Here is a 24952-nt window from a genome sequence, read left to right as displayed (position 1 = left end):
TTACAAGGGTGCACTTGGTTAGGAAATAATGCTCTGTGACACACAGAGCAGACAAATGTGGGTCCAAATTTAATTTGTCTTTTGAAGAGCTCAATAGCTTTAGTGATTTCACAACTGATTCTCTCTTTAAATAGTTGGTTTATGACTTTGTATTTTTTCAAAATCTTAATTGTGCAACGCAACGCATTAGTTCTTAATAAATCACACTAGTTTTCGTTGTCAAGTCTCATGATTTCCTTGTGTTTGGCTCTGAATTCAGTCATTTTGGTATCGGTTTGTGACATAGGAGCACTGCCTGTTTTTAAACACAATGTGGCGAGGCGAAGAAACCACACGTTGCTGTGCTAGTGGAGATCTTTACTCTTCGCATGCCATCACAAAACTGATACAACAAAGTCCAAAACAGAAAAAAAAAAGCCAACGGGTTCAAAGCATCAAAGGATCATAGCATCATGCCAACTGGGTGAGAGACATGGTCCTAGTGTCCGCCACACAACTCCCCCCCGAACACCCAGAAAGGCATAACGGAAAACCCCACAGGGTATTCACCAGTCTGGCACCCTGAGTCTCAGTCCGGTCCTGGGCGGTGTATGTGACACCAGGGCCCCAGGTGCGACAGGGGGTAAGGGTGAGACGTTCAGCGTGAAAACCATGAGGTAGCGTTGGCAAAGGGATGTTCTGAAGTTCCGCAGGAGCCGGAGTGGCAGTGCTGACCTGCATGCTGGCAGGCACAGTGGCTTCCGAGTGACGGCCGGCCGTGTCCCAGTCTGTGCCTGGGCATGAACCTGCTGCGGCACCAACACCAGCTGACCCGCTCCGATGTATACTCGGACCATACCTGCGGGCATGGTGAATCGGAGGGGGCGGCTGAATGATGGTGGCTGGAGGCCTACTGCTGAGGCCGGACGGACATCGGAAGTAGATGAGGCCGCCCAGCTGGAAGATCCCGGTCGACGGCCAGGGACTCCGAAATTGGACTGCACAGCCGTTCTCACCAGCGCCCGTACCAGCCTGTTGCTGGCTGGCTCGATCCCTGGTGCGCCAAGGGGTGAGAGGACCCTTGTTGGGGTGCTGGCTGGCTGACATGGTACCAGCTTGCTGCATTACCTGACGTATAGTAGGCTGGTGGAGGGATGCCACGAAGTGGGACGTCTACGGTGATTCCTCGCTGAAACATTCTGACGTCCGGGGTCACCCATGTGGCGAAACTACATCTCCAACAGCCTGACGAAACTTTCTAACGTCTGGGATAATAATATGGCAAGATGACCTATCCGGGGTCACCAATGTGGCGAGGCGAAGAAACCACACGTTGCTGTGCTAGTGGAGATCTTTACTCTTCGCATGCCATCACAAAACTGATACAACAAAGTCCAAAACAGCAAAGACAAAGCCAACAGGTTCAAAGCATCAAAGGATCATAGCATCATGCCTACTGGGTGAGAGACATGGTCCTAGTGTCCGCCACAACAAGATCATTACTGTACCATTGTTTAATGTAGCAACGTTGTCTATCTTTAAATGCAAGATCGTTACGATATCGTTGTTTAGTGTAACAACGTTGTCTATCTTTAAATGCAAGATCAGTACGATATCGTTGCTTAATGTAGCAACGTTGTCTATCTTTAAATGCAAGATCATTACGATATCGTTGTTTAGTGTAGCAATGTTGTCTACTTTAAATGCAAGATCAGTACGATATCGTTGTTTAATGTAGCAACGTTGTCTATCTTTAAATGCAAGATTACTATATCGTTGTTTAATGTAGCAACGTTAGTCTATCTTTAAATGCAAGATCAGTACGATATTGTTGTGTAATGTAGGAGCGCTGTCGTATCCTGAAGCAATTATCTGTCCTATAACGATGTGAAATGAGGGAAAGGGATTTCCTCCTATAGAGCTGGTCGATCATGTAACGCTGTCTGATGTAGTACTTTTGTTTTAAACTATAACTTAGGTCTTGTCGATAGCGAGTTGTGATAACACTTTTTACGTTGTCTTAATTTTGCATTTTGACTGTACTTTTCTTTTTGTTTCATGTTCTTAGTTTTCCGCTGTAGTATGTTTCCAGAGTTAACATTCATCTTTTCCTGTGCCTTTATGCGTCTTTGGAATTTTCTTTTTCTTGCTCTACTCATTTTTGACAAATCTTGCAGCAATTTACCTGATGTTGGGCAAAGCACCTTATTGTTGTCGTTCGTCAGATCAGTGCATTGTTTTGCAGCATTAGGCGCTGGCTCTTTCGTACGAGAACTTGTAATGGTCTCATCAACCGCTCGGCTCGTGTTGACACATTCCTATTGCGCCATCGGTGGAGAACGCTCTGCACAAGGCACCATCTCATGATCATCAGCAGTGACATCTACATATGCAAAAATAACGGGTATCATCTCGTAACGAGAATCACAATTGGCGTTCGATATTGTGAAAGACTTAATCAATGTGTCTATCAGATCATTCAAGCATGTAAAAAGCATCATAACAGCTTTGCCATCTTGAACAGGGAGGCCATCACATCCTCTGCTATGCGGATCAAAAATCCCAAACCTGCCTTTACGGTCTCGAAAGACAGCTATGCACAGTGATTGCATAATCAAAAGAGCAAAGTATACCTCTGCAGTCAAGCACTGAAGTCTATCACGAAGATTCAGATAATACACATCACCACAAAAAGAGGTCAACATGCCACACAATGAAAGACTCTTTATTAACATGTGCTGTTTTGAAAACCCACTTACAATTTCTGGAAGTTCATCGGTAGTCGAGAAATCATGAACAAAGCGACCTTCTGCTGCAACTTAGTCATAACACTTACATACAGTTCATGGCCCCATTTGAGAACAAGATCAAGATGTGAGCTGGTCAGGTGATCTAACTCCTGCAGGAATGCCAGAAATATAACAGAGTTAGCCACACACTGGCTGTTTCTCCATTTGCCATATCTGCGATGGGCTTGGCTGTGAGAGGCCAACACATATGTTACCTTAGGTCGGACAGGTGCCAATCCATCACCACTTTCAACGTGTGCTTCACTGGCACGGTTACCAGTCTCTGAAAAGGATGCCTCATTCAGGCATGCATGAATCTCTGATATAGGTGCCTCACTTAGGCATGTATTGATCTCTGATATGGGCGACTGACCCAAGCATGTATTAATCTCTGATATTGCCTCATTCAGGCATGTATTGATCTCTGATATGGGTGGCACACCCAGGCATGTATTCATCTCTAATATGGGTGCTTCGGTACAACAAAAATCAGAGCGTGCAAGAGTTGCTTGGGAGCCACAACGTCGCTGCCAGCAAGACTTTACCGCTTGAGATTTTTTCCTCTTCCTCGGCAATGCTCTTAATCTGATGGGGTGAGATAGAAAGAAGGAAGAGACAAAAAGGTAGAGCAGCAACAAAGAGGTGTGTTTGGGGTCAGGTAAAGAAGATCTTCTGAAAGAAAAAAAAACACGTTTAAATAATCCGACAGGCAAGTTCATAAGCATAATGCATTTCATGTACAAGACAAAAGTGCCAGAATATTGAAACCCATAAAACCTTTTACATTCAAATGTAGCATCATTCTAGATCAGGCGAGGCCATATGCTAGATTTTTTAATCTGTCCTAGGGAACGTGAAGAAATTATCAGGAGAATAATATTAATATCCTGAAGGATAGCAGAACTATTAGTACATTAAAATAGTAACTATCAGAATTGAGGGGGGGACAACAACTTAATTTTGTTAATTCAATTTTCAGTTGTTAAATGATTAATAGTTAAATGCACGGGACTTGACTGCTTGAATTTTTCTCTTTAATTATCTAATGAAATATCACATTTTCATCTTTCATTTTTCCTATATTATTCCTAGGATTTTTTTTTACTATTTGTCTATTTCTTTTCATTTTAATTTTTATTTATATTACTATTATGTTCAGATAACAAATTCAGCAGTGTGTTAAACTATTACATTTACAAAATCAAACAATTTATAGAATCAATAATGAAGTGTTTAATGTTCCGAAATTAGAGCGGCCGTTTTGTCAAATTTTAGAACCCTTTGTGACTGGAGGAGCCATTGTTTCTTTATATAATTGTTGTTGCATAAGTGGTCACTGTGTCTGGGGTATAGGTGCGCGGGGTAGGGTTGAGGAGATCATTGGGAACTTATTTAAGGACAGGTGTGTTGGCAGCACGGAGGTCATACGGTTTTTACCACACCGCTACAACGCAAAGAACGCAAGGAAAATGCCACACCACGCCACCAAACAATTCAAGCGCTCAATGCTATGCATGACTAATAATTGGAAACATCACAAGGATAAGTTCTGGATTCGAGCACATCATTTACTCACCATTTCATTGCTGCACGTAAAAAATCTCCCTTCCCGCACCCACCTGAACGGCTAAACTTGGTCACTGGATTAGTCGCTGCAGTGACCGTCAAGTCAAAAAGTTTGCCCACCCCCGTTTTCGATGGATAAAAAGCAGGAAGTTTGTCAGGTAAACACCCTAAATAAACTCGTGAATTAAAAGCATGTTTTTTGTTCAATTATTATATATATCACTTTCTCAAACCTGCCATATGAACAAAATACAGTGCAGAAAAAAAAATATTTCCTTTCAAGCCCCATACAAAGTATTATAGCATAATGAACAATGAAGAAAAGGAAAGGTCAATGGGAATATGTAGAATAATCAAGTGTTGCAGTCACGGGCAGGGAGTTGAGTCTCTGGAGAAAACTGTTTTTGATCCTGCTGGTCTGGGCTCAGGGGCCATGCAGTTTTCTTCCCAATTGGCAGCAGGCTGAAGAGGCTGTGGGTCAGGCAGGAAGGGGAGGGACCCCCCGCGATTCTAACAGCTTTGCGGGTGAGACGCGTGTTGTAGATGTCCAGTAGAGTAGGAAAGGTTATGCTTATGTATATGATTATCCTGTCAGCTGCTTGCACAAGGAGTGTGACGACAGGACACGGTGCAGGCACCATACCACACGGTGATGTAGCTGCTAAATAGTAGTGCTCGTACTAGGCATGGGCCAAAAACCATGTTGACAGTTAACTACAGTGTGAAAAGGTTAAGTAATACCACACTGAAATTCTTATTCTGTACACTTCCCCGACCAGACTACATTACATAATCAAGCAAAGAATTAAGTAGACAATAAAACAAAATAAAAAAATGCAGTAGCAGAGCAATAGGGGCACTACTAATGAATCACTAATAAATGAATAGACTTACTGTACATTCTGAGTATATAATGGAGTAGATGGAGTGGAAGAAACTTAAGGTTTCAATAACGGCTAATGCTGTTTATAACCAGTAGTTAGAGTCTTTTTTTTCTTTTCTTTCTTGGAACAGGGCAGTTTATGATAGGCTTCTTGCATAGTTGTCCCAATAAGATGCCTTTGAAAACAATTCAAAGGCAATTGCAGTTGTTAGGGCCCGAGCAGTGACCACTGCGAGGTCCCAATTGTTCCTCCCCAGATTATTATTATTATTATTATTATTAGGGCCCGAGCAGTGACCACTGCGAGGTCCCTATTGTTCCTCCCCAGATTATTATTATTATTATTATTAGGGCCCGAGCAGTGACCACTGCGAGGTCCCTATTGTTCCTCCCCAGATTATTATTAGGGCCCGAGCAGCTACCGCTGCGAGAGCCCTCTTGTTTTTCTCCAGATTATTATTCTTATTATTATTATTATTAGGGCCCGAGCAGCTACCGCTGCGAGAGCCCTCTTGTTTTTCTCCGGATTATTATTAGGGCCCGAGCAGCTACCGCTGCGAGAGCCCTCTTGTTTTTCTCCGGATTATTATTCTTATTAGGGCCCGAGCAGCTACCGCTGCGAGAGCCCTCTTGTTTTTCTCCGGATTATTATTCTTATTATTAGGGCCCGAGCAGCTACCGCTGCGAGAACCCTCTTGTTTTTCTCCGGATTATTATTATTATTATTATTATTATTAGGGCCCGAGCAGCTACCGCTGCGAGAGCCCTCTTGTTTTTCTCCAGATTATTATTCTTATTATTATTATTATTAGGGCCCGAGCAGCTACCGCTGCGAGAGCCCTCTTGTTTTTCTCCGGATTATTATTAGGGCCCGAGCAGCTACCGCTGCGAGAGCCCTCTTGTTTTTCTCCGGATTATTATTCTTATTAGGGCCCGAGCAGCTACCGCTGCGAGAGCCCTCTTGTTTTTCTCCGGATTATTATTCTTATTATTAGGGCCCGAGCAGCTACCGCTGCGAGAACCCTCTTGTTTTTCTCCGGATTATTATTATTATTATTATTATTATTAGGGCCCGAGCAGCTACCGCTGCGAGAGCCCTCTTGTTTTTCTCCAGATTATTAGGGCCCGAGCAGCTACCGCTGCGAAAGCCCTCTTGTTTTTCTCCGGATTATTAGGGCCCGAGCAGCTACCGCTGCGAGAGCCCTCTTGTTTTTCTCCAGATTATTAGGGCCCGAGCAGCTACCGCTGCGAGAGCCCTCTGGTTTTCTCCAGATTATTATTCTTATTATTATTAGGCCCGAGCAGCTACCGCTGCGAGAGCCCTCTTGTTTTTCTCCAGATTATTATGGCCCGAGCAGCTACCGCTGCGAGAGCCCTCTTGTTTTTCTCCGGATTATTATTATTAGGGCCCGAGCAGCTACCGCTGCGAGAGCCCTCTTGTTTTTCTCCAGATTATTATCCTTATTATTAGGGCCCGAGCAGCTACCGCTGCGAGAGCCCTCTTGTTTTTCTCCAGATTATTATTATTATTATTATTATTATTTACTGTGCAGCGCTTTTCCATTTTTGAGGGCCTAAACATGCACGAAAAGTCACCAAAATTTGCACATTTGTCGGGCCCGGTGAAAAATTGGATATTTTTGTGTTTCCCAAAACAATGCAAAAAAAATGGCTCTGCAGCGCCACCTAAGGTTGAAAAAGTGCACCTGGTCCCGGCCCGTTTGACCTAGAGCTACGAAAATTTTTAGGCATATGTAGGACCTAGAGACCTACAAAAAAGTCAGCGCGAGCCATGTGCTCAGATGTACAGAAAAAGAGTTATGATTTTTTGAATGTGCATTTTTGGCCCATTTTTGCACGTTTGCAGGTCCCAAACTGCTCTTTGTTTCTCCTAAACGCTTTACTCAATCGCCTTCAAATTTGCGGTGGTCAATATTCACACATAGGGGCACAACTGGGCAAAATTTGGTGCAGATCCGCTGACATATATGATAGGGGCGTGGCTTCAAATTATGTGTTCAATTTTTCCTTCGCCAAGAGTGACATAAACCTTAATAACTTTGATGTACTAGCTTAAAAAAATCTAAAACTTCATAGATAGATGAAAACTTATGTCTTTAACACCGTTGAAAAAAGTTTTTTTAAATACCTACTAGCGCCGCCTAGTGGTTGATTAAAATGTCATTTTTTACACTTTCATGTATTGTGCTCAGTCTGTTTGAGTAAAACAAGTCACAATTGGTCAAAATATCATTAAGACATGGAATATTAAGATTTTAAAATTTTACGACATTTCGATAATGGGCGTAGTCTGCACGCCACCTCAAAGTCAGATGACTCGCCAAAACGAAAAAAGTGGCTGTAATTGGCCCCAAAATGGCCTTATGAGTGGAAAATAGCCTCTTACTCCCGGCCCATTTGACCTAGAGCTACAAAAATTTGTAGCCTTATGTAGGACCTCGAGCCCTACAAAAAAGTCAGCGCGAGCCATATGCTCAGATGTACAGAAAGAGAGTTATGAATTTTTGAATGTGCACCTTTGGCCCGTTTTTGCTCATTTGCAGGTCCCGAACTGCTCCTTTTTTCTCCCAAACGCTTGACCCGATCGACTTCAAATTTGCTGTGATGTTTTATCTGACTGTGAGGCACAATTGTTCAAATTTTCGTGACGATCCGCAATCAAATATGTTGGGGGCGGGGCTTCATATTAAGCCTTTGATGATTACTTTGCCACATGTGAAACAAACCTTTATAACTCAGCTTTCCAAGCTTGGAAAAATCTGAAACTTCAAAGACACATGAAGACTCAAGCCCTTAACACATGTGTTTAAAAAAATCTTAAATTGCTTATAAGGCCACCTAGTGGCAAACAAAAATGTCAGTCTGATTTCTCGCGAAAACGAACAAAATTGCTGTATTTGGACCCAGATGGTCTTATCTTTTCTAAACATTACATATTTAATGGATTTCCAATGCGGAATACACCTATCAACTTATTTTTTGCTATAGTGTGAGCGCCACCTAGTGGCAGCCAAAAATATAGCATTTTTTTAAACGTTTTTATGTGTTTAGCTGAGCCCTTTGAAGTAATATTGCTGAAATTAAGTCTGACAAGCCTCTAGACAGCCTTGCTGACCTCCATTAAATTTTACGAAGTTTCGCTAATGGGCGTGGCCTCTGTGACCATTTTCATTCCGAAGCTTTATCTGTCCAGTAAAAGTTGCTGTAATTTGACCCAGATGATCTGATCTTCTCACAATTTCACACATTGGATAAAAATATTCTCCTGAACATAGCGACAAAAATATATTCCAGTTTAAAGCTAGCGCCACCTAGTGGCTGCAAAAAAAGTCATTAGTCGAAAGATTACAGTCAATCCTGTTTGGTTTGACCTACAGCTATGAAACTTTGTAGGCTAATGAAGGACTGTAAGACCTACAAAAATGTCAATAGAAGTGATGTGCTAGGATGTACAGAAAAATTGTTATGAATTTTTTTAATGTGCAGTTTTGTCCCATTCTTAGACATTAGCTGGTCTCAAACTAGTGCCTTTTTCTCTTAAACGATTCACCCCATTACCTTCAACTTTGGCATGAATCATTATCCAACTGAGGGGCACACATAGTCCAAATATTGTGAAGATCTCTTGACATAAAAGATGCGGGCGGAGCTTCAAATTATGTGTTCAATTTTTCCTTCGCCAAGAGTGACAAAAACCTTAATAACTTTGATGTACTAGCTTAAAAAAATCTAAAACTTCATAGACACATGGAAACTTATATCTTTAACACCTTTAAAAAAAGTTTTTTTAAATACCTACTAGCGCCGCCTAGTGGTTGATTAAAATGTCATTTTTTACACTTTCATGTATTGTGCTCAGTCTGTTTGAGTAAAACAAATGAAAATTGGTCAGAATATCATTAAGACATGGAATATTAAGGTTTTAAAATTTTACGACTTTTCGATAATGGGCGTAGTCTGCACGCCACCTCAAAGTCAGATGACTCGCCAAAACGAAAAAAGTGGCTGTAATTGGCCCCAAAATGGCCTTATGAGTGGAAAATAGCCTCTCACTCCCGGCCCGTTTGACCTAGAGCTCCAAAAATTTGTAGCCTTGTGTAGGACCTCGAGCCCTACAAAAAAGTCAGCGCGAGCCCTATGCTCAAATGTACAGAAAGAGAGTTATGAATTTTTGAATGTGCACCTTTAGCCCGTTTTTGCTCATTTGCAGGTCCCGAACTGCTCCTTTTTTCTCCCAAACGCTTGACCCGATCGACTTCAAATTTGCTGTGATGTTTTATCTGACTGTCAGGCACAATTGTTCAAATTTTTGTGATGATCCGCCATCAAATATGTTGGGGGCGGGGCTTTATATTATGCCTTTGATGATTACTTTGCCACATGTGAAACAAACCTTTATAACTCAGCTTTACAAGCTTAGAAAAATCTGAAACTTCACAGACACATGGAGACTCAAGCCCTTAACACAAGTGTTTAAAAAAATATTCAATTGCTTATAAGGCCATCTAGTGGCAAACAAAAATGTCAGTCTGATGTCTCGCCAAAACGAACAAAGTTGCTGTGTTTGGTCCCAGATGGTCTCATCTTTTCTAAACTTCATATATTTGATGGGTTTCCAATGCGGAATACACCTAACAACGTATTTTTTGTTATAGTGCGAGCGCCACCTAGTGGCAGCCAAAAATAGAGCATTTTTTAAACGTTATTATGTGTTTACCTGAGCCCTTTGATGTAATATCGCTGAAATTAGGTCTGAAAAGCCTCTAGACAGCCCTGCTGACCTCCACCAAATTTTACGAAGTTTCGATAATGGGCGTGGCCTCTACGACCATTTTCATTCCGAAGCTTTATCTGTCCAGTAAAAGTTGCTGTAATTTGACCCAGATGATCTGACCTTCTCACAATTTCACACATTGGATGAAAATATTCTCCTGAACATATCTACAAAAATATATTCCAGTTTACAGCTAGCGCCACCTAGTGGCTGCAAAAAATGTCATTAGTCGAAAGATTACAGTCAATCCTGTTTGGTTTGACCTACAGCTATGAAACTTTGTAGGCAAATGAAGGACTGCAAGACCTACAAAAAAGTCAATAGAAGTGATGTGCTAGGATGTACAGAAAAATTGTTAAGAATTTTTTTAATGTGCAGTTTTGTCCCATTCTTAGACATTAGCTGGTCTCAAACTAGTGCCTTTTTCTCTTAAACGATTCACCCCATTACCTTCAACTTTGGCATGAATCATTATCCAACTGAGGGGCACACATAGTCCAAATATCGTGAAGATCTCTTGACAGAAAAGATGGGGGCGGAGCTTCTAATTATGTTTAATACTTCCTTCGCCAAGAGTGACAAAAATGTTAATAACTCAGCTATGACAGCTTCAAACCATCTGAAACTTTCCTGGGACTTTAAAAGTCATGCAATAATACAGCTATGTGATAAACTTTCAAATCATTTACAGCGCCACCCAGTGGCGGACAAAAATCTCATTTTTTTATACTTTTATGTACTGTGAAATGCCTGTTTGACTAAATGAACTCAAAAATGGTCAGAAAAGCTATGACACATTGGAACATTAAGGTTCTCAACTTTTATGACTTTTCAATAAAGGGCGTGGCCTCAATGCCAACTCAAAATCCGATGTCTCGCCAAAACGGTAAAAGTTGCTGTAATTGGAACTAGATGATCTGATATTTTTTAAAACTTCGTATATGGGATGGGAGTCCAATGTGAAACACACCTACAAGCCTATTTTTTATCATAGTACGAGCGCCACCTAGTGGCAGCAAAAAAAAATAGCAAATTCTTAATGTTTTTATGTACTCTGCTGAGCCCCTTAAAGTGATATCCTTAAAATGTTTTCTGCAAAGCCAGTGGCCATGCCTTATGCCCCCCACATATGAGTACAATGTCTCGACAGTGGGTGTGGCCTATATGGCATTGAAAGTCACAAAATTGGAACAATAAAAGCTGCAGTAACTCCACCCACATTGTCCCACCTTGTCTAAATTTTACATATTTGGTAATAGTCCTGCACTGAAGGGATCTACAACTAATTTTTCATCATTCATAGTCCTTGTTCATACCCCGACCTGTTCATACCCCAACGTGCACAGGTCTGCGAGGGCCCTTTATAGCTGCTTGCAGCTCTAGTTATTATTATTATTATTTACTGTGCAGCGCTTTTCCATTTTTGAGGGCCTAAACATGCACGAAAAGTCACCAAAATTTGCACATTTGTCGGGCCCGGTGAAAAATTGGATATTTTTGTGTTTCCCAAAACAATGCAAAAAAAATGTCTCTGCAGCGCCACCTAAGGTTGAAAAAGTGCACCTGATCCGGGCCCGTTTGACCTAGAGCTACGAAAATTTTTAGACATATGTAGGACCTAGAGACCTACAAAAAAGTCAGCGTGAGCCATGTGCTCAGATGTACAGAAAAAGAGTTATGAATTTTTGAATGTGCATTTTTGGCCCATTTTTGCACGTTTGCAGGTCCTAAACTGCTCCTTGTTTCTCCTAAACGCTTTATGCAATCACCCTTAAATTTGCTGTGGTCTATAATTAGACATAGGGCCACAACTGGGCAAAATTCCGTGCAGATCCGCTGACATATATGATAGGGGCGTGGCTTCAAATTATGTGTTCAATTTTTCCTTCGCCAAGAGTGACATAAACCTTAATAACTTTGATGTACTAGCTTAAAAAAATCTAAAACTTCATAGATAGATGAAAACTTATGTCTTTAACACCGTTGAAAAAAGTTTTTTTAAATACCTACTAGCGCCGCCTAGTGGTTGATTAAAATGTCATTTTTTACACTTTCATGTATTGTGCTCAGTCTGTTTGAGTAAAACAAGTGAAAATTGGTCAGAATATCATTAAGACATGGAATATTAAGATTTTAAAATTTTATGATTTTTCGATAATGGGCGTGGTCTGCACGCCACTTCAAAGTCAGATGACTCGCCAAAACGAAAAAAGTGGCTGTAATTGGCCCCAAAATGGCCTTATGAGTGGAAAATAGCCTCTCACTCCCGGCTCGTTTGACCTAGAGCTACAAAAATTTGTAGCCTTATGTAGGACCTCGAGCCCTACAAAAAAGTCAGCGCGAGCCATGTGCTCAGATGTACAGAAAGAGAGTTATGAATTTTTGAATGTGCACTTTTGGCCCGTTTTTGCTCATTTGCAGGTCCCGAACTGCTCCTTTTTTCTCCCAAACGCTTGACCCGATCGACTTCAAATTTGCTGTGATGTTTTATCTGACTGTGAGGCACAATTGTTCAAATTTTTGTGATGATCCGCCATCAAATATGTTGGGGGCGGGGCTTCATATTATGCCTTTGATGATTACTTTGCCACATGTGAAACAAACCTTTATAACTCAGCTTTCCAAGCTTGGAAAAATCTGAAACTTCACAGACACATGAAGACTCAAAACCCTTAACACATGTGTTTAAAAAAATATTAAATTGCTTATAAGGCCACCTAGTGGCAAACAAAAATGTCAGTCTGATGTCTCGCGAAAACGAACAAAGTTGCTGTATTTGGACCCAGATGGTCTTATCTTTTCTAAACTTCATATATTTGATGGGTTTCCAATGCGGAATACACCTATCAACGTATTTTTTGTCATAGTACGAGCGCCACCTAGTGGGAGCCAAAAATTTAGCATTTTTGAAACATTTTTATGTGTTTAGCTGAGCCCTTTGAAGTATTATCACTGAAATTAAGTCTGAAAAGCCTCTAGACAGCCTTGCTGACCTCCACCAAATTTTACGAAGTTTTGATAATGGGCGTGGCCTCTACGACCATTTTCATTCCGAAGCTTTATCTGTCCAGTAAAAGTTGCTGTAATTTGACCCAGATGATCTGATCTTCTCACAATTTCACACATTGGATGAAAATATTCTCCTGAACATATCAACAAAAATATATTCCAGTTTAAAGCTAGCGCCACCTAGTGGCTGCAAAAAATGTAATTAGTTGAAAGATTACAGTCAATCCTGTTTGGTTTGACCTACAGCTATAAAACTTTGTAGGCAAATGAAGGACTGCAAGACCTACAAAAAAGTCAATAGAAGTTATGTGCTAGGATGTACAGAAAAATTGTTATGAATTTTTTTAATGTGCAGTTTTGTCCCATTCTTAGACATTAGCTGGTCTCAAATTAGTGCCTTTTTCTCTTAAACGATTCACCCCATTACCTTCAACTTTGGCATGAATCATTATCCAACTGAGGGGCACACATAGGCCAAATATCGTGAAGATCTCTTGACATAAAAGATGGGGGCGGAGCTTCAAATTATGTTTAATACTTCCTTCGCCAAGAGTGACAAAAATCTTAATAACTCAGCTATGACAGCTTCAAACCTTCTGAAACTTTCCTGGGACTTTAAAAGTCATGCAATAATACAGCTATGTGATAAACTTTCAAATCATTTACAGCGCCACCCAGTGGCGGACAAAAATCTCATTTTTTATACTTTTATGTACTGTGAAATGCCTGTTTGACTAAATGAACTCAAAAATAGTCAGAAAAGCTATGACCCATTGGAACATTAAGGTTCTGAACTTTTATGACTTTTCAATAAACGGCGTGGCCTCTATGCCAACTCAAAATCCGATGTCTCGCAAAAACAGTAAAAGTTACTGTAATTGGATCTAGACGATCTGATATTTTTAAAACTTCATATATAGGATGGGAGTCCAATGTGAAACACACCTACAAGCCTATTTTTTAATCATAGTACGAGCGCCACCTAGTGGCAGCAAAAAATATAGCAAATCCTTAATGTTTTTATGTACTCTGCTGAGCCCTTTGAAGTGATATCCCTTAAATGTTTTCTGAAAAGCCAGTGGCCATGCCTTATGCCCTCCACAAATCAGTACGATGTTTCCACAGTGGGTGTGGCCTATATGGCATTGAAAGTCACAAAATTGGAACAATAAAAGCTGCAGTAACTTCACCCACATTGTCCCACCTTGTCTAAATTTTACATATTTGGTAAGAGTCCTGCACTAAAGTCATCTACAACTACTTTTTCATCGTTCATAGTCCTTGTTCATACCCTGACCTGTTCATACCCCAACGTGCACAGGTCTGCGAGGGCCCTTTATAGCTGCTTGCAGCTCTAGTTAGGGCCCGAGCAGCTACCGCTGCGAGAGCCCTCTTGTTTTTCTCCAGATTATTATTATTATTATTATTATTTACTGTGCAGCGCTTTTCCATTTTTGAGGGCCTAAACATGCACGAAAAGTCACCAAAATTTGCACATTTGTCGGGCCCGGTGAAAAATTGGATATTTTTGTGTTTCCCAAAACAATGCAAAAAAAATGGCTCTGCAGCGCCACCTAAGGTTGAAAAAGTGCACCTGGTCCCGGCCCGTTTGAACTAGAGCTACGAAAATTTTTAGCCATATGTAGGACCTAGAGACCTACAAAAAAGTCAGCGTGAGCCATGTGCTCAGATGTACAGAAAAAGAGTTATGAATTTTTGAATGTGCATTTTTGGCCCATTTTTGCACGTTTGCAGGTCCCAAACTGCTCCTTGTTTCTCCTAAACGCTTTACTCAATCGCCTTCAAATTTGCTGTGGTCCATATTCACACATAGGGGCACAAGTGGGCAAAATTTGGTGCAGATCCGCTGACATATATGATAGGGGCGTGGCTTCAAATTATGTGTTCAATTTTTCCTTCGCCAAGAGGGACAAAAACCCTAATAACTTTGATGTACTAGCTTAAAAAAATCTAAAACTTCATAGACACATGGAAACTTATGTCTTTTAACACCTTTAAAAAAAGTTTTTTTCAATACCTACTAGCGCCGCCTAGTGGTTGATTAAAATGTCATTTTTTACAATTTCATGTATTGTGCTCAGTCTGTTTGAGTAAAACAAATGAAAATTGGTCAGAATATCATTAAGACATGGAATATTAAGGTTTAAAAATTTTACGACTTTTCGATAATGGGCGTAGTCTGCACGCCACCTCAAAGTCAGATGACTCGCCAAAACGAAAAAAGTGGCTGTAATTGGCCCCAAAATGGCCTTATGAGTGGAAAATAGCCTCTCACTCCCGGCCCGTTTGACCTAGAGATCCAAAAATTTGTAGCCTTATGTAGGACCTCAAGCCCTACAAAAAAGTCAGCGCGAGCCATGTGCTCAGATGTACAGAAAGAGAGTTATGAATTTTTGAATGTGCACTTTTGGCCAGTTTTTGCTCATTTGCAGGTCCCGAACTGCTCCTTTTTTCTCCCAAACGCTTGACCCGATCGACTTCAAATTTGCTGTGATGTTTTATCTGACTGTGAGGCACAATTGTTCAAATTTTTGTGATGATCCGCGATCAAATATGTTGGGGGCGGAGCTTTATAGTATGCCTTTGATGATTACTTTGCCACATGTGAAACAAACCTTTATAACTCAGCTTTACAAGCTTAGAAAAATCTGAAACTTCACAGACACATGGAGACTCAAGCCCTTAACACAAGTGTTTAAAAAAATCTTCAATTGCTTATAAGGCCATCTAGTGGCAAACAAAAATGTCAGTCTGATGTCTCGCCAAAACGAACAAAGTTGCTGTGTTTGGTCCCAGATGGTCTTATCTTGTCTAAACTTAATATATTTGATGGGTTTCCAATGCGGAATACACCTATCAACGTATTTTTTGTTATAGTGCGAGCGCCACCTAGTGGCAGCCAAAAATATAGCATTTTTTAAACGTTTTTATGTGTTTAGCTGAGCCCTTCTAAGTAATATCGCTGAAATTAAGTCTGAAAAGCCTCTAGACAGCCTTGCTGACCTCCACCAAATTTTACGAAGTTTCGATAATGGGCGTGGCCTCTACGACCATTTTCATTCCGAAACTTTATCTGTCCAGTAAAAGTTGCTGTAATTTGACCCAGATGATCTGATCTTCTCACAATTTCACACATTGGATGAAAATATTCTCCTGAACATATCGACAAAAATATATTCCAGTTTACAGCTAGCGCCACCTAGTGGCTGCAAAAAATGTCATTAGTCGAAAGATTACAGTCAATCCTGTTTGGTTTGACCTACAGCTATGAAAATTTGTAGGCAAATGAAGGACTGCAAGGCCTACAAAAAAGTCAATAGAAGTGATGTGCTAGGATGTACAGAAAAATTGTTATGAATTTTTTTAATGTGCAGTTTTGTCCCATTCTTAGACATTAGCTGGTCTCAAACTAGTGCCTTTTTCTCTTAAACGATTCACCCCATTACCTTCAACTTTGGCATGAATCATTATCCAACTGAGGGGCACACATAGTCCAAATATCGTGAAGATCTCTTGACATAAAAGATGGGGGCGGAGCTTCAAATTATGTTTAATACTTCCTTTGCCAAGAGTGACAAAAATCTTAATATCTCAGCTATGAAAGCTTCAAACCATCTGAAACTTTCCTGGGCCTTTAAAAGTAATGCAATAATACAGCTATGTCATAAACTTTCAAATCATTTACAGCGCCACCCAGCGGCGGACAAAAATCTCATTTTTTATACTTTTATGTACTGTGAAATGCCTGTTTGACTAAAAGAACTCAAAAATGGTCAGAAAAGCTATGACACATTGGAACATTAAGGTTCTCAACTTTTATGATTTTTCAATAAAGGGCGTGGCCTCTATGCCAACTCACAATCCGATGTCTCGCGAAAACGGTAAAAGTTGCTGTAATTGGACCTAGACGATCTGGTATTTTTAAAACTTCGTATATGGGATGGGAGTCCAATGTGAAACACACCTAGGAGCCTATTTTTTATCATATTACGAGCGCCACCTAATGGCAGCAAAAAAAAAAAAAAGCAAATCCTTAACGTTTTTATGTACTCTGCTGAGCCCCTTGAAGTGATATCCCTTAAATGTTTTCTGAAAAGCCAGTGGCCATGCCTTATGCCCTCCACAAATCAGTACGATAATTCGAAAGTGGCTGTGGCCTATATGGCATTGAAAGTCACAAAATTGGAACAATAAAAGCTGCAGTAACTCCACCCACATTGTCCCACCTTGTCTAAATTTTACATATTTGGTAATAGTCCTGCACTGAAGGGATCTACAACTAATTTTTCATCATTCATAGTCCTTGTTCATAGCCCGACCTGTTCATACCCCAACGTGCACAGGTCTGCGAGGGCCCTTTATAGCTGCTTGCAGCTCTAGTTATTATTATTATTTACTGTGCAGCGCTTTTCCATTTTTGAGGGCCTAAACATGCACGAAAAGTCACCAAAATTTGCACATTTGTCGGGCCCGGTGAAAAATTTGAGATTTTTGTGTTTCCTAAAACAATGCAAAAAAAATGGCTCTGCAGCGCCACCTAAGGTCGAAAAAGTGCACTTGGTCCCGGCCCGTTTGACCTAGAGCTACGAAAACTTTTAGGCATATGTAGGACCTAGAGACCTACAAAAAAGTCAGCGTGAGCCATGTGCTCAGATGTACAGAAAAAGAGTTATGAATTTTTGAATGTGCATTTTTGGCCCATTTTTGCACGTTTGCAGGTCCCAAACTGCTCCTTGTTTCTCCTAAACGCTTTACTCAATCACCTTCAAATTTGCTGTGGTCCATATTCACACATAGGGGCACAAGTGGGCAAAATTTGGTGCAGATCCGCTGACATATATGATAGGGGCGTGGCTTCAAATTATGTGTTCAATTTTTCCTTCGCCAAGAGGGACAAAAACCTTAATAACTTTGATGTACTAGCTTAAAAAAATCTAAAACTTCATAGACACATGGAAACTTATGCCTTTAACACCTTTGAAAAAAGTTTTTTTTAATACCTACTAGCGCCGCCTAGTGGTTGATTAAAATGTCATTTTTTACACTTTCATGTATTGTGCTCAGTCTGTTTGAGTAAAACAAATGAAAATTGGTCAGAATATCATTAAGATATGGAATATAAAGGTTTTAAAATTTTACAACTTTTCGATAATGGGCGTAGTCTGCATGCCACCTCAAAGTCAGATGACTCGCCAAAACGAAAAAAGTGGCTGTAATTGGCCCCAAAATGGCCTTATGAGTGGAAAATAGCCTCTCACTCCCGGCCCGTTTGACCTAGAGCTCCAAAAATTTGTAGCCTTATGTAGGACCTCGAGCCCTACAAAAAAGTCAGCGCGAGACATATGCTCAGATGTACAGAAAGAGAGTTATGAATTTTTGAATGTCCACTTTTGGCCCGTTTTTGCTCATTTGCAGGTCCCGAACTGCTCCTTTTTTCTCCCAAATGCTTGACCCGATCGACTTCAAATTTGCTGTGATGTTTTATCTGACTGTGAGGAACAATTGATCAAATTTTTGTGACGATCGGCCATCAAATATGTTGGGGGCGGGGCTTCATATTATGCCTTTGATGTTTACTTTGCCACATGTGAACCAAACCTTTATAACTCAGCTTTACAAGCTTGGAAAAATCTGAAACTTCACACACACATGAAGACTTAAGCCCTTAACACATGTGTTTCAAAAGATCTTCAATTGCTTATAAGGCCATCTAGTGGCAAACAAAAATGTCAGTCTGATGTCTCGCCAAAACGAACAAAGTTGCTGTGTTTGGTCCCAGATGGTCTTATCTTGTCTAAACTTAATATATTTGATGGGTTTCCAATGCGGAATACACCTATCAACGTATTTTTTGTTATAGTGCGAGCGCCACCTAGTGGCAGCCAAAAATATAGCATTTTTTTAACGTTTTTATGTGTTTAGCTGAGCCCTTTGAAGTAATATCGCTGAAATTAAGTCTGAAAAGCCTCTAGACAGCCTTGCTGACCTCCACAAAATTTTACGAAGTTTCGATAATGGGCGTGGCCTCTACGACCATTTTCATTCCGAAACTTTATCTGTCCAGTAAAAGTTGCTGTAATTTGACCCAGATGATCTGATCTTCTCACAATTTCACATATTGGATGAAAATATTCTCCTGAACATATCGACAAAAATATATTCCAGTTTTAAGCTAGCGCCACCTAGTGGCTGCAAAAATTTAATTAGTCGAATGATTACAGTCAATCCTGTTTGGTTTGACCTACAGCTATGAAACTTTGTATGCCAATGAAGGACTGTAAGACCTACAAAAAAGTCAATAGAAGTGACGTGCAAGCATGTACAGAAAAATTGTTATGAATTTTTTTAATGTGCAGTTTTGTCCCATTCTTAGACATTAGCTGGTCTCAAACTAGTGCCTTTTTCTCTTAAACGATTCACCCCATTACCTTCAACTTTGGCATGAATCATTATCCAACTGATGGACACACATAGTCCAAATATCGTGAAGATCTCTTGACATAAAAGATGGGGGCGGAGCTTCAAATTGTTTTTAATATTTTCTTCGCCAAGAGTGACAAAAATCTTAATAACTCATCTATGACAGCTTCAAACCATCTGAAACTTTCCTGGGACTTTAAAAGTCATGCAATTATACAGCTATGTGATAAAATTTCAAATCATTTACAGTGCCACCCAGTGGCGGACAAATATCTCATTTTTTATACTTTTATGTACTGTGAAATGCCTGTTTGACTAAGTGAACTCAAAAATGGTCAGAAAAGCTATGACACATTGGAACATTAAGGTTCTCAACTTTTATGACTTTTCATTAAAGGGCGTGGCCTCTATGCAAACTCAAAGTCTGATGTCTTGCCAAAACGGTAAAAGTTGCTGTAATTGGACCTAGATGATCTGATGTTTGCAAAACTTCATATATGGGATGGGAGTCCAATGTGAAACACACCTACAAGCCTATTTTTTTATCATAGTACGAGCGCCACCTAATGGCAGCAAAAAATATAGCAAATCCTTAATGTTTTTATGTACGCTGCTTAGCCCCTTGAAGTGATATCCCTTAAATGTTTTCTGAAAATCCAGTGGCCATGCTTTATGCCCTCCACAAATCAGTACAATGTTTCGACAGTGGCTGTGGCCTATATGGCATTGAAAGTCACAAAATTGGAACAATTAAAGCTGCAGTAACTCCACCAACATTGTCCCACCTTGTCTAAATTTTACATATTTGGTAATAGTCCTGCACTGAAGTGATCTACAACTAATTTTTCATCATTCATAGTCCTTGTTCATACCCCGACCTGTTCATACCCCAACGTGCACAGGTCTGCGAGGGCCCTTTATAGCTGCTTGCAGCTCTAGTTATTATTATTATTCTCCAAAGTAAATCGCAAATGTGAGGGCCTAAACATGCACGAAAAGTCACCAAAATTTGCACACTCATCGGGCCTGCTGCAAAATTAGGTATTTTGGTGTTTTCATACATAAAATCTAAAAAAATGATTTTTAGCGCCACCTAGAGTCGAACACTTCTCCGGGGTCACGGCCAGTTTCACCTAGAGCTTTGAAATTTTTTAGGCATATATAGCACCTCAAGACCTACAAAAAAGTTATAGAACACCATATGCTAGGATGTACAGAACCAGAGCTATGCATTTTTTTATGTGCCTTTTTGGACCATTTTAGGATGTTTGCAGGTAGCAAATTCTTCTTAATAGCTCCTAAACAATTAAGCCGATCAACTTTAGATTTGGCGTGCTCCAATATCACGCGTAGGGCCACGTTTGGGTGAAATTTCGTGAAGATCGGCCAACATATATGATGGGGGCGGGGCTTTAAATTATTTGTCAAATTTCCTTCGCCAAGAGCAACAAAAACCTTAATAACTCCAATGTGCAAGCTTCAAAAAATCTGACACTTTACAGAAAATTTACTAGTTATGTCCTTAAAAAATCTGCATGATAAATTTTAAAATTATTCACAGCGCCACCTAGTTACAGACAAAAATGTCATTTTTTAAACTTTCATGTATTGTGCAAAGCCCAAAAGAGTAAATGGACTGAAAATTTGTACAAATAGCATCGAGACTTAGATAAAATGGGTTTTCAAATTTCACGGCTTTGTGATTAGGGTGATGGTCTGTATGCCACCTCAAAGTCAGAGTTTGCCCAAATCAGCAAAACTTGCTGTAATTTAGCCCAGATGATCCTTCAAACGGCAGCCCCTTCTTTCCCGTTTGACCTCGAGCTACAAATTTTTTTAAGCATATGTAGGACCTCAAGACCTACAAAAACATTATAGAGCAGCATATGTTAGGATGTACAGAACCAGATCAATAGTTGAATGTAGAATTTGGCCCGATTTTCTACATTTTTCGGTACCGAAACCCTTGACCCGATCAACTTTACATTTGGCGTGCCCCATTATCTAACATAGGGGAACATTTGGGAAAAATTTTGTGAAGATCGGCCAACATAAATGATGGGGTGGGGCTTCAAAATACGTGTTTTAAACTCAAATTTCATTCGCCATGAGCAACAAAAACCCTAAAAACTCCAATGTGCAAGTTTTAAAAAATCTGAAACTTTACAGATATTTTACTCATCATAGCTTTAAAATACAGGCATGGTTGATTATCAACTTAATGATAGCGCCACCTAGTCACAGACAAAAATGTCAATTTTTAAACTTTCATGTGTTGTGCTAAGCACGTCAGAGTAAATGTGCTGAAGATTTGTCCGAATAGCATCGAGACTTAGAGATTAAAGGTATCTAAATTTTATGACTTTGTGATAAAGTGGGTGGTCTGTATGCAACCCCAAATTCGGAGTTTGCTCAAGTCATCTAAACTTACTGTAATTGAGCCCAGGTGATCATAAAATAAGAGTCAGTTATGACCCGTTTGACCTAGAGCTACGAAATTTTATATGTATATGTAAGACCTCAAGACCTACAAAAACATCATAGAGCGCCATATGTTAGGATGTACAGAACCAGAGTTATCAATTGTTGAATGTAGCATTTGGCCAGATTTTGTACATTTTTCGGTACCAAAACCCTGGACCCGATCAAATTCACATTTGAGGTGCTCCATTACCTGACAGAGTAACACCATTGGGCAAAATTTCATCAAGGTCGGCTAACCTATATGATGGGGGCGGGGCTTCAAAATACTTGAATCATATTTCCTATGCCACCAGTGTTTATCGTAACAGTAAATGCTGATGCAGTTTGTCCCAGATGATCTCATCTTTTCACTACTTCACACGTTGATTGAAAGTCAATTCCTTCAGACATCAACAAACATATATTCCATCGTAGTGCTAGAATCACCTCAGAATCACCACAGACAATAAAAATGTTACCTTTTCTAGAACATTGACCTCTACAGTTCGCCTGCATATGCACGAATACATTCATACCCAAATTTGTCCATACCTCGGAACTGTTCATCCTTCAACGTGCTCATGTCTGCGAGGGCCCGTTATAGCTGCTTGCTCCTCTAGTTTTTTTTTTTTTACCTTGTTGGCAAGGTAAAAAAAAGAATGATAAATCAAACAACATGTTGGAAAAAATGGCACGTTTGCGTGTGTAAACTAATATATATGCTGAATTTTGATTATATCGCCCACTTTTGGGAAATTTAAGATTGCTAACAATGTAAGACATTGACACCACGCCTTCCACGACTTCAATAAGGCAACAACAAATGATCATTTGTGATCCAAACAGTGAATTTATGATGAAGTCAATAAAACAAAATTGCTTATTGTATGATTTTAAGGTTTAGAGCTGATAGCATTCTAAGTTATTTAGAAAACAAATTTCATTATACAGGATAATTTTTTTTTAACTAGTCTGCCTCACAGTGAACATTAATGACAGTGCGGTGGAGCCTCTTAATAGCTTACCACTGATGGGGAACTAAAAGCAAACACTGCCATATTAAAATATTTATGCATTTAATTTTTGTATTAAACATGGTACATATTTCTCAATTTACTGAATATGCAATTAATTTTTGTAAAAAATAAAATATGATTGGTATTCAAAGGAAATAAATAGAGGTGTACATTTGCTACTGTGATATTTTTGCGCAAGGTTATCATACCATCAGAATCTATTATCAGTCGATGCCTGACACAAAATCAGCTACAGAAATGAATGGATGTTTCAAGTGTGTGAACACTAACCTTATTGTGCATCACTTATACACAAGAGGTTGAATAACAGGTAAACAGAGTGGACTAACATAATCGCGCTTTCTGCACCGTATGTGTGGTCATTTGAAAAAATGCTTAGTGTGTACATTCAAACATAACACTCATTCAACATGAACAATGTCTTTTTTGAATACCGCATGTCCTTTGTATGGCACATCACCATAGTTGCCACAACAGCCTGTTCAGAACATGGTTAAGTAATTTGCACACACCTCAAGTTGGGAGAAAAACTGGATTCAACAGCAGGCTCTGTAGACACATAAAGCAACACAGACATGAACTCTGGAACATTTCACTCAAAACACATATTTAGATTTTTTACTAGGGCTGCGCAATATATTTGCACAAAATACTCATTATGATAAGGTCACATACAATATATGTATCACATAAACATGCATCTAGTTTCATTGTTCTGTAATTATATGCTTTTCTTTGACGTTCACCAATTGATGCAGTCTTGAATGGGCATCACCATCCAATGCAAAGGCAACTGTATCTATGGGCTCAAAAATGATGTGTTATCAAGAACTACAGACCTCCAGGTACTTTAGCAAGTGCATTTGCAATTGGATAAATCACATCGCCAGTGAGAGTACAGAAATACTTTAGCTTGTAAGCAGACCTTAACGTTGATACAATACACATCTCGTAACCATGTCAGTAATGAATTAAAAATGTTAATTTTCACCTTTTTTTAATGTTTTTCTAAAATAATTTCCCCCAAAATATGAAGTCTGGTATGCAATTAGACAATCACTGAAAATAAAGGTGAAAACCCACTGACAATCTGCCTACTTGTCAGTACCCTTGGTCAGATAAATTAGGCAGACATAAATGGAAGAGTGAATGTTATAGAATGTAAACTAAGTGCTATGACAATTTGATCACAAGATGTCCTTAATGTGGCTATTTTATGAGGGTTGGCAGAATTGACTGTTGACTACGTTGCTGTTTTCTTCTTTATCAGACAGTGGCAAGGCTTAAAAACTTTAAAATTTGATAGTAAAAACTTCAAAATCTTAAAATTTCTAAGAGGTTTTACCTTTGACTGTTTTCAAATCAACAAGGCGTCATCAACCCATCTCTACTGTATATTTAACACACATTAATGTAGGAGCAATGTCTTGTTTTCATAAAGCAGGTCAGAAGAACAAAGTCCTACAGCTAATTCTGCACATGCAATACGTGTAGCACTACTACATGCATTAAGTTTCATATGGAATTGAAAGCATTTAGTTTCTGTCTTGGACCAGTTGATGCAATCTTTAACTTACATCACAGACAATGTGAAGGATGATCAGTACCGACAGACATGTTTAGGTACTTTAAAAAGAGCCAATCAATTCAAGACACACAGATGGCCTCTTCAGTCACTCAGTACATTCCTTTATGAGCATGTGACACAAACCATACAGAGCAGAACTACATTATTGATAAATTGGGAGCGCTTCACCTTCAAACACCTTTTTTAAACCTATGTGATATAAATTATACATTTTTACAATAAAACACACATCAATATCATCATCATATCTACATTTTTGGGCCACTTTGTGAAATTACACAAGATATTTTTTCCAGTCTAAATGAAGTTTTTTTTTTTTTGGTCTGATGGTAACAGAGACAACATTTAACTGTTCAGTTCATCAATACCAATGGCAAGTATTTTTTTTAAGATTGTGTGGAT

At 39.6% G+C, this 24952-nt stretch overlaps 1 protein-coding gene across 4 annotated transcripts; it reads right to left on the bottom strand.

Moving 5' to 3' along the window:
* Positions 1-425: 425 nt before the first annotated feature.
* Positions 426-23513, bottom strand: LOC148406726 (uncharacterized). 4 transcript variants are annotated; one of them, XR_015864078.1, is made up of 4 exons: positions 2984-3782; positions 2816-2878; positions 1108-2362; positions 426-1033 (listed from the first exon to the last, which is right to left on the bottom strand). XR_015864078.1 is itself a non-coding variant. In XM_088405759.1 (4 exons), the coding sequence occupies exons 3-4, from the start codon at positions 1197-1199 to the stop codon at positions 451-453; spliced, it is 675 nt and encodes a 224-aa protein (XP_088261885.1). In that variant the 5' UTR covers positions 1200-2878; positions 2984-3437; positions 23475-23513; the 3' UTR covers positions 426-450. The 4 variants fall into 4 exon arrangements, 3 of the variants coding, with proteins under 3 accessions (XP_088261885.1, XP_088261884.1, XP_088261883.1); XM_088405759.1 differs by adding an exon at positions 23475-23513 and having other exon boundaries at positions 1108-2878; positions 2984-3437; XM_088405758.1 differs by adding an exon at positions 23475-23511 and having other exon boundaries at positions 1108-2878; positions 2984-3440.
* Between the last annotated feature and the right edge of the window lie 1439 nt (positions 23514-24952).

This window comes from Hippichthys cyanospilos, chromosome 21 (assembly GCF_059441005.1).
Source record: "Hippichthys cyanospilos isolate Australia breed blue-spotted pipefish chromosome 21, RoL_Hcya_1.0, whole genome shotgun sequence".
NCBI lineage: Eukaryota > Metazoa > Chordata > Actinopteri > Syngnathiformes > Syngnathidae > Hippichthys > Hippichthys cyanospilos.
The sequence above is the reverse complement of the archived record's forward strand: the minus strand, read 5'-3'. Positions and strand labels throughout refer to the sequence as shown.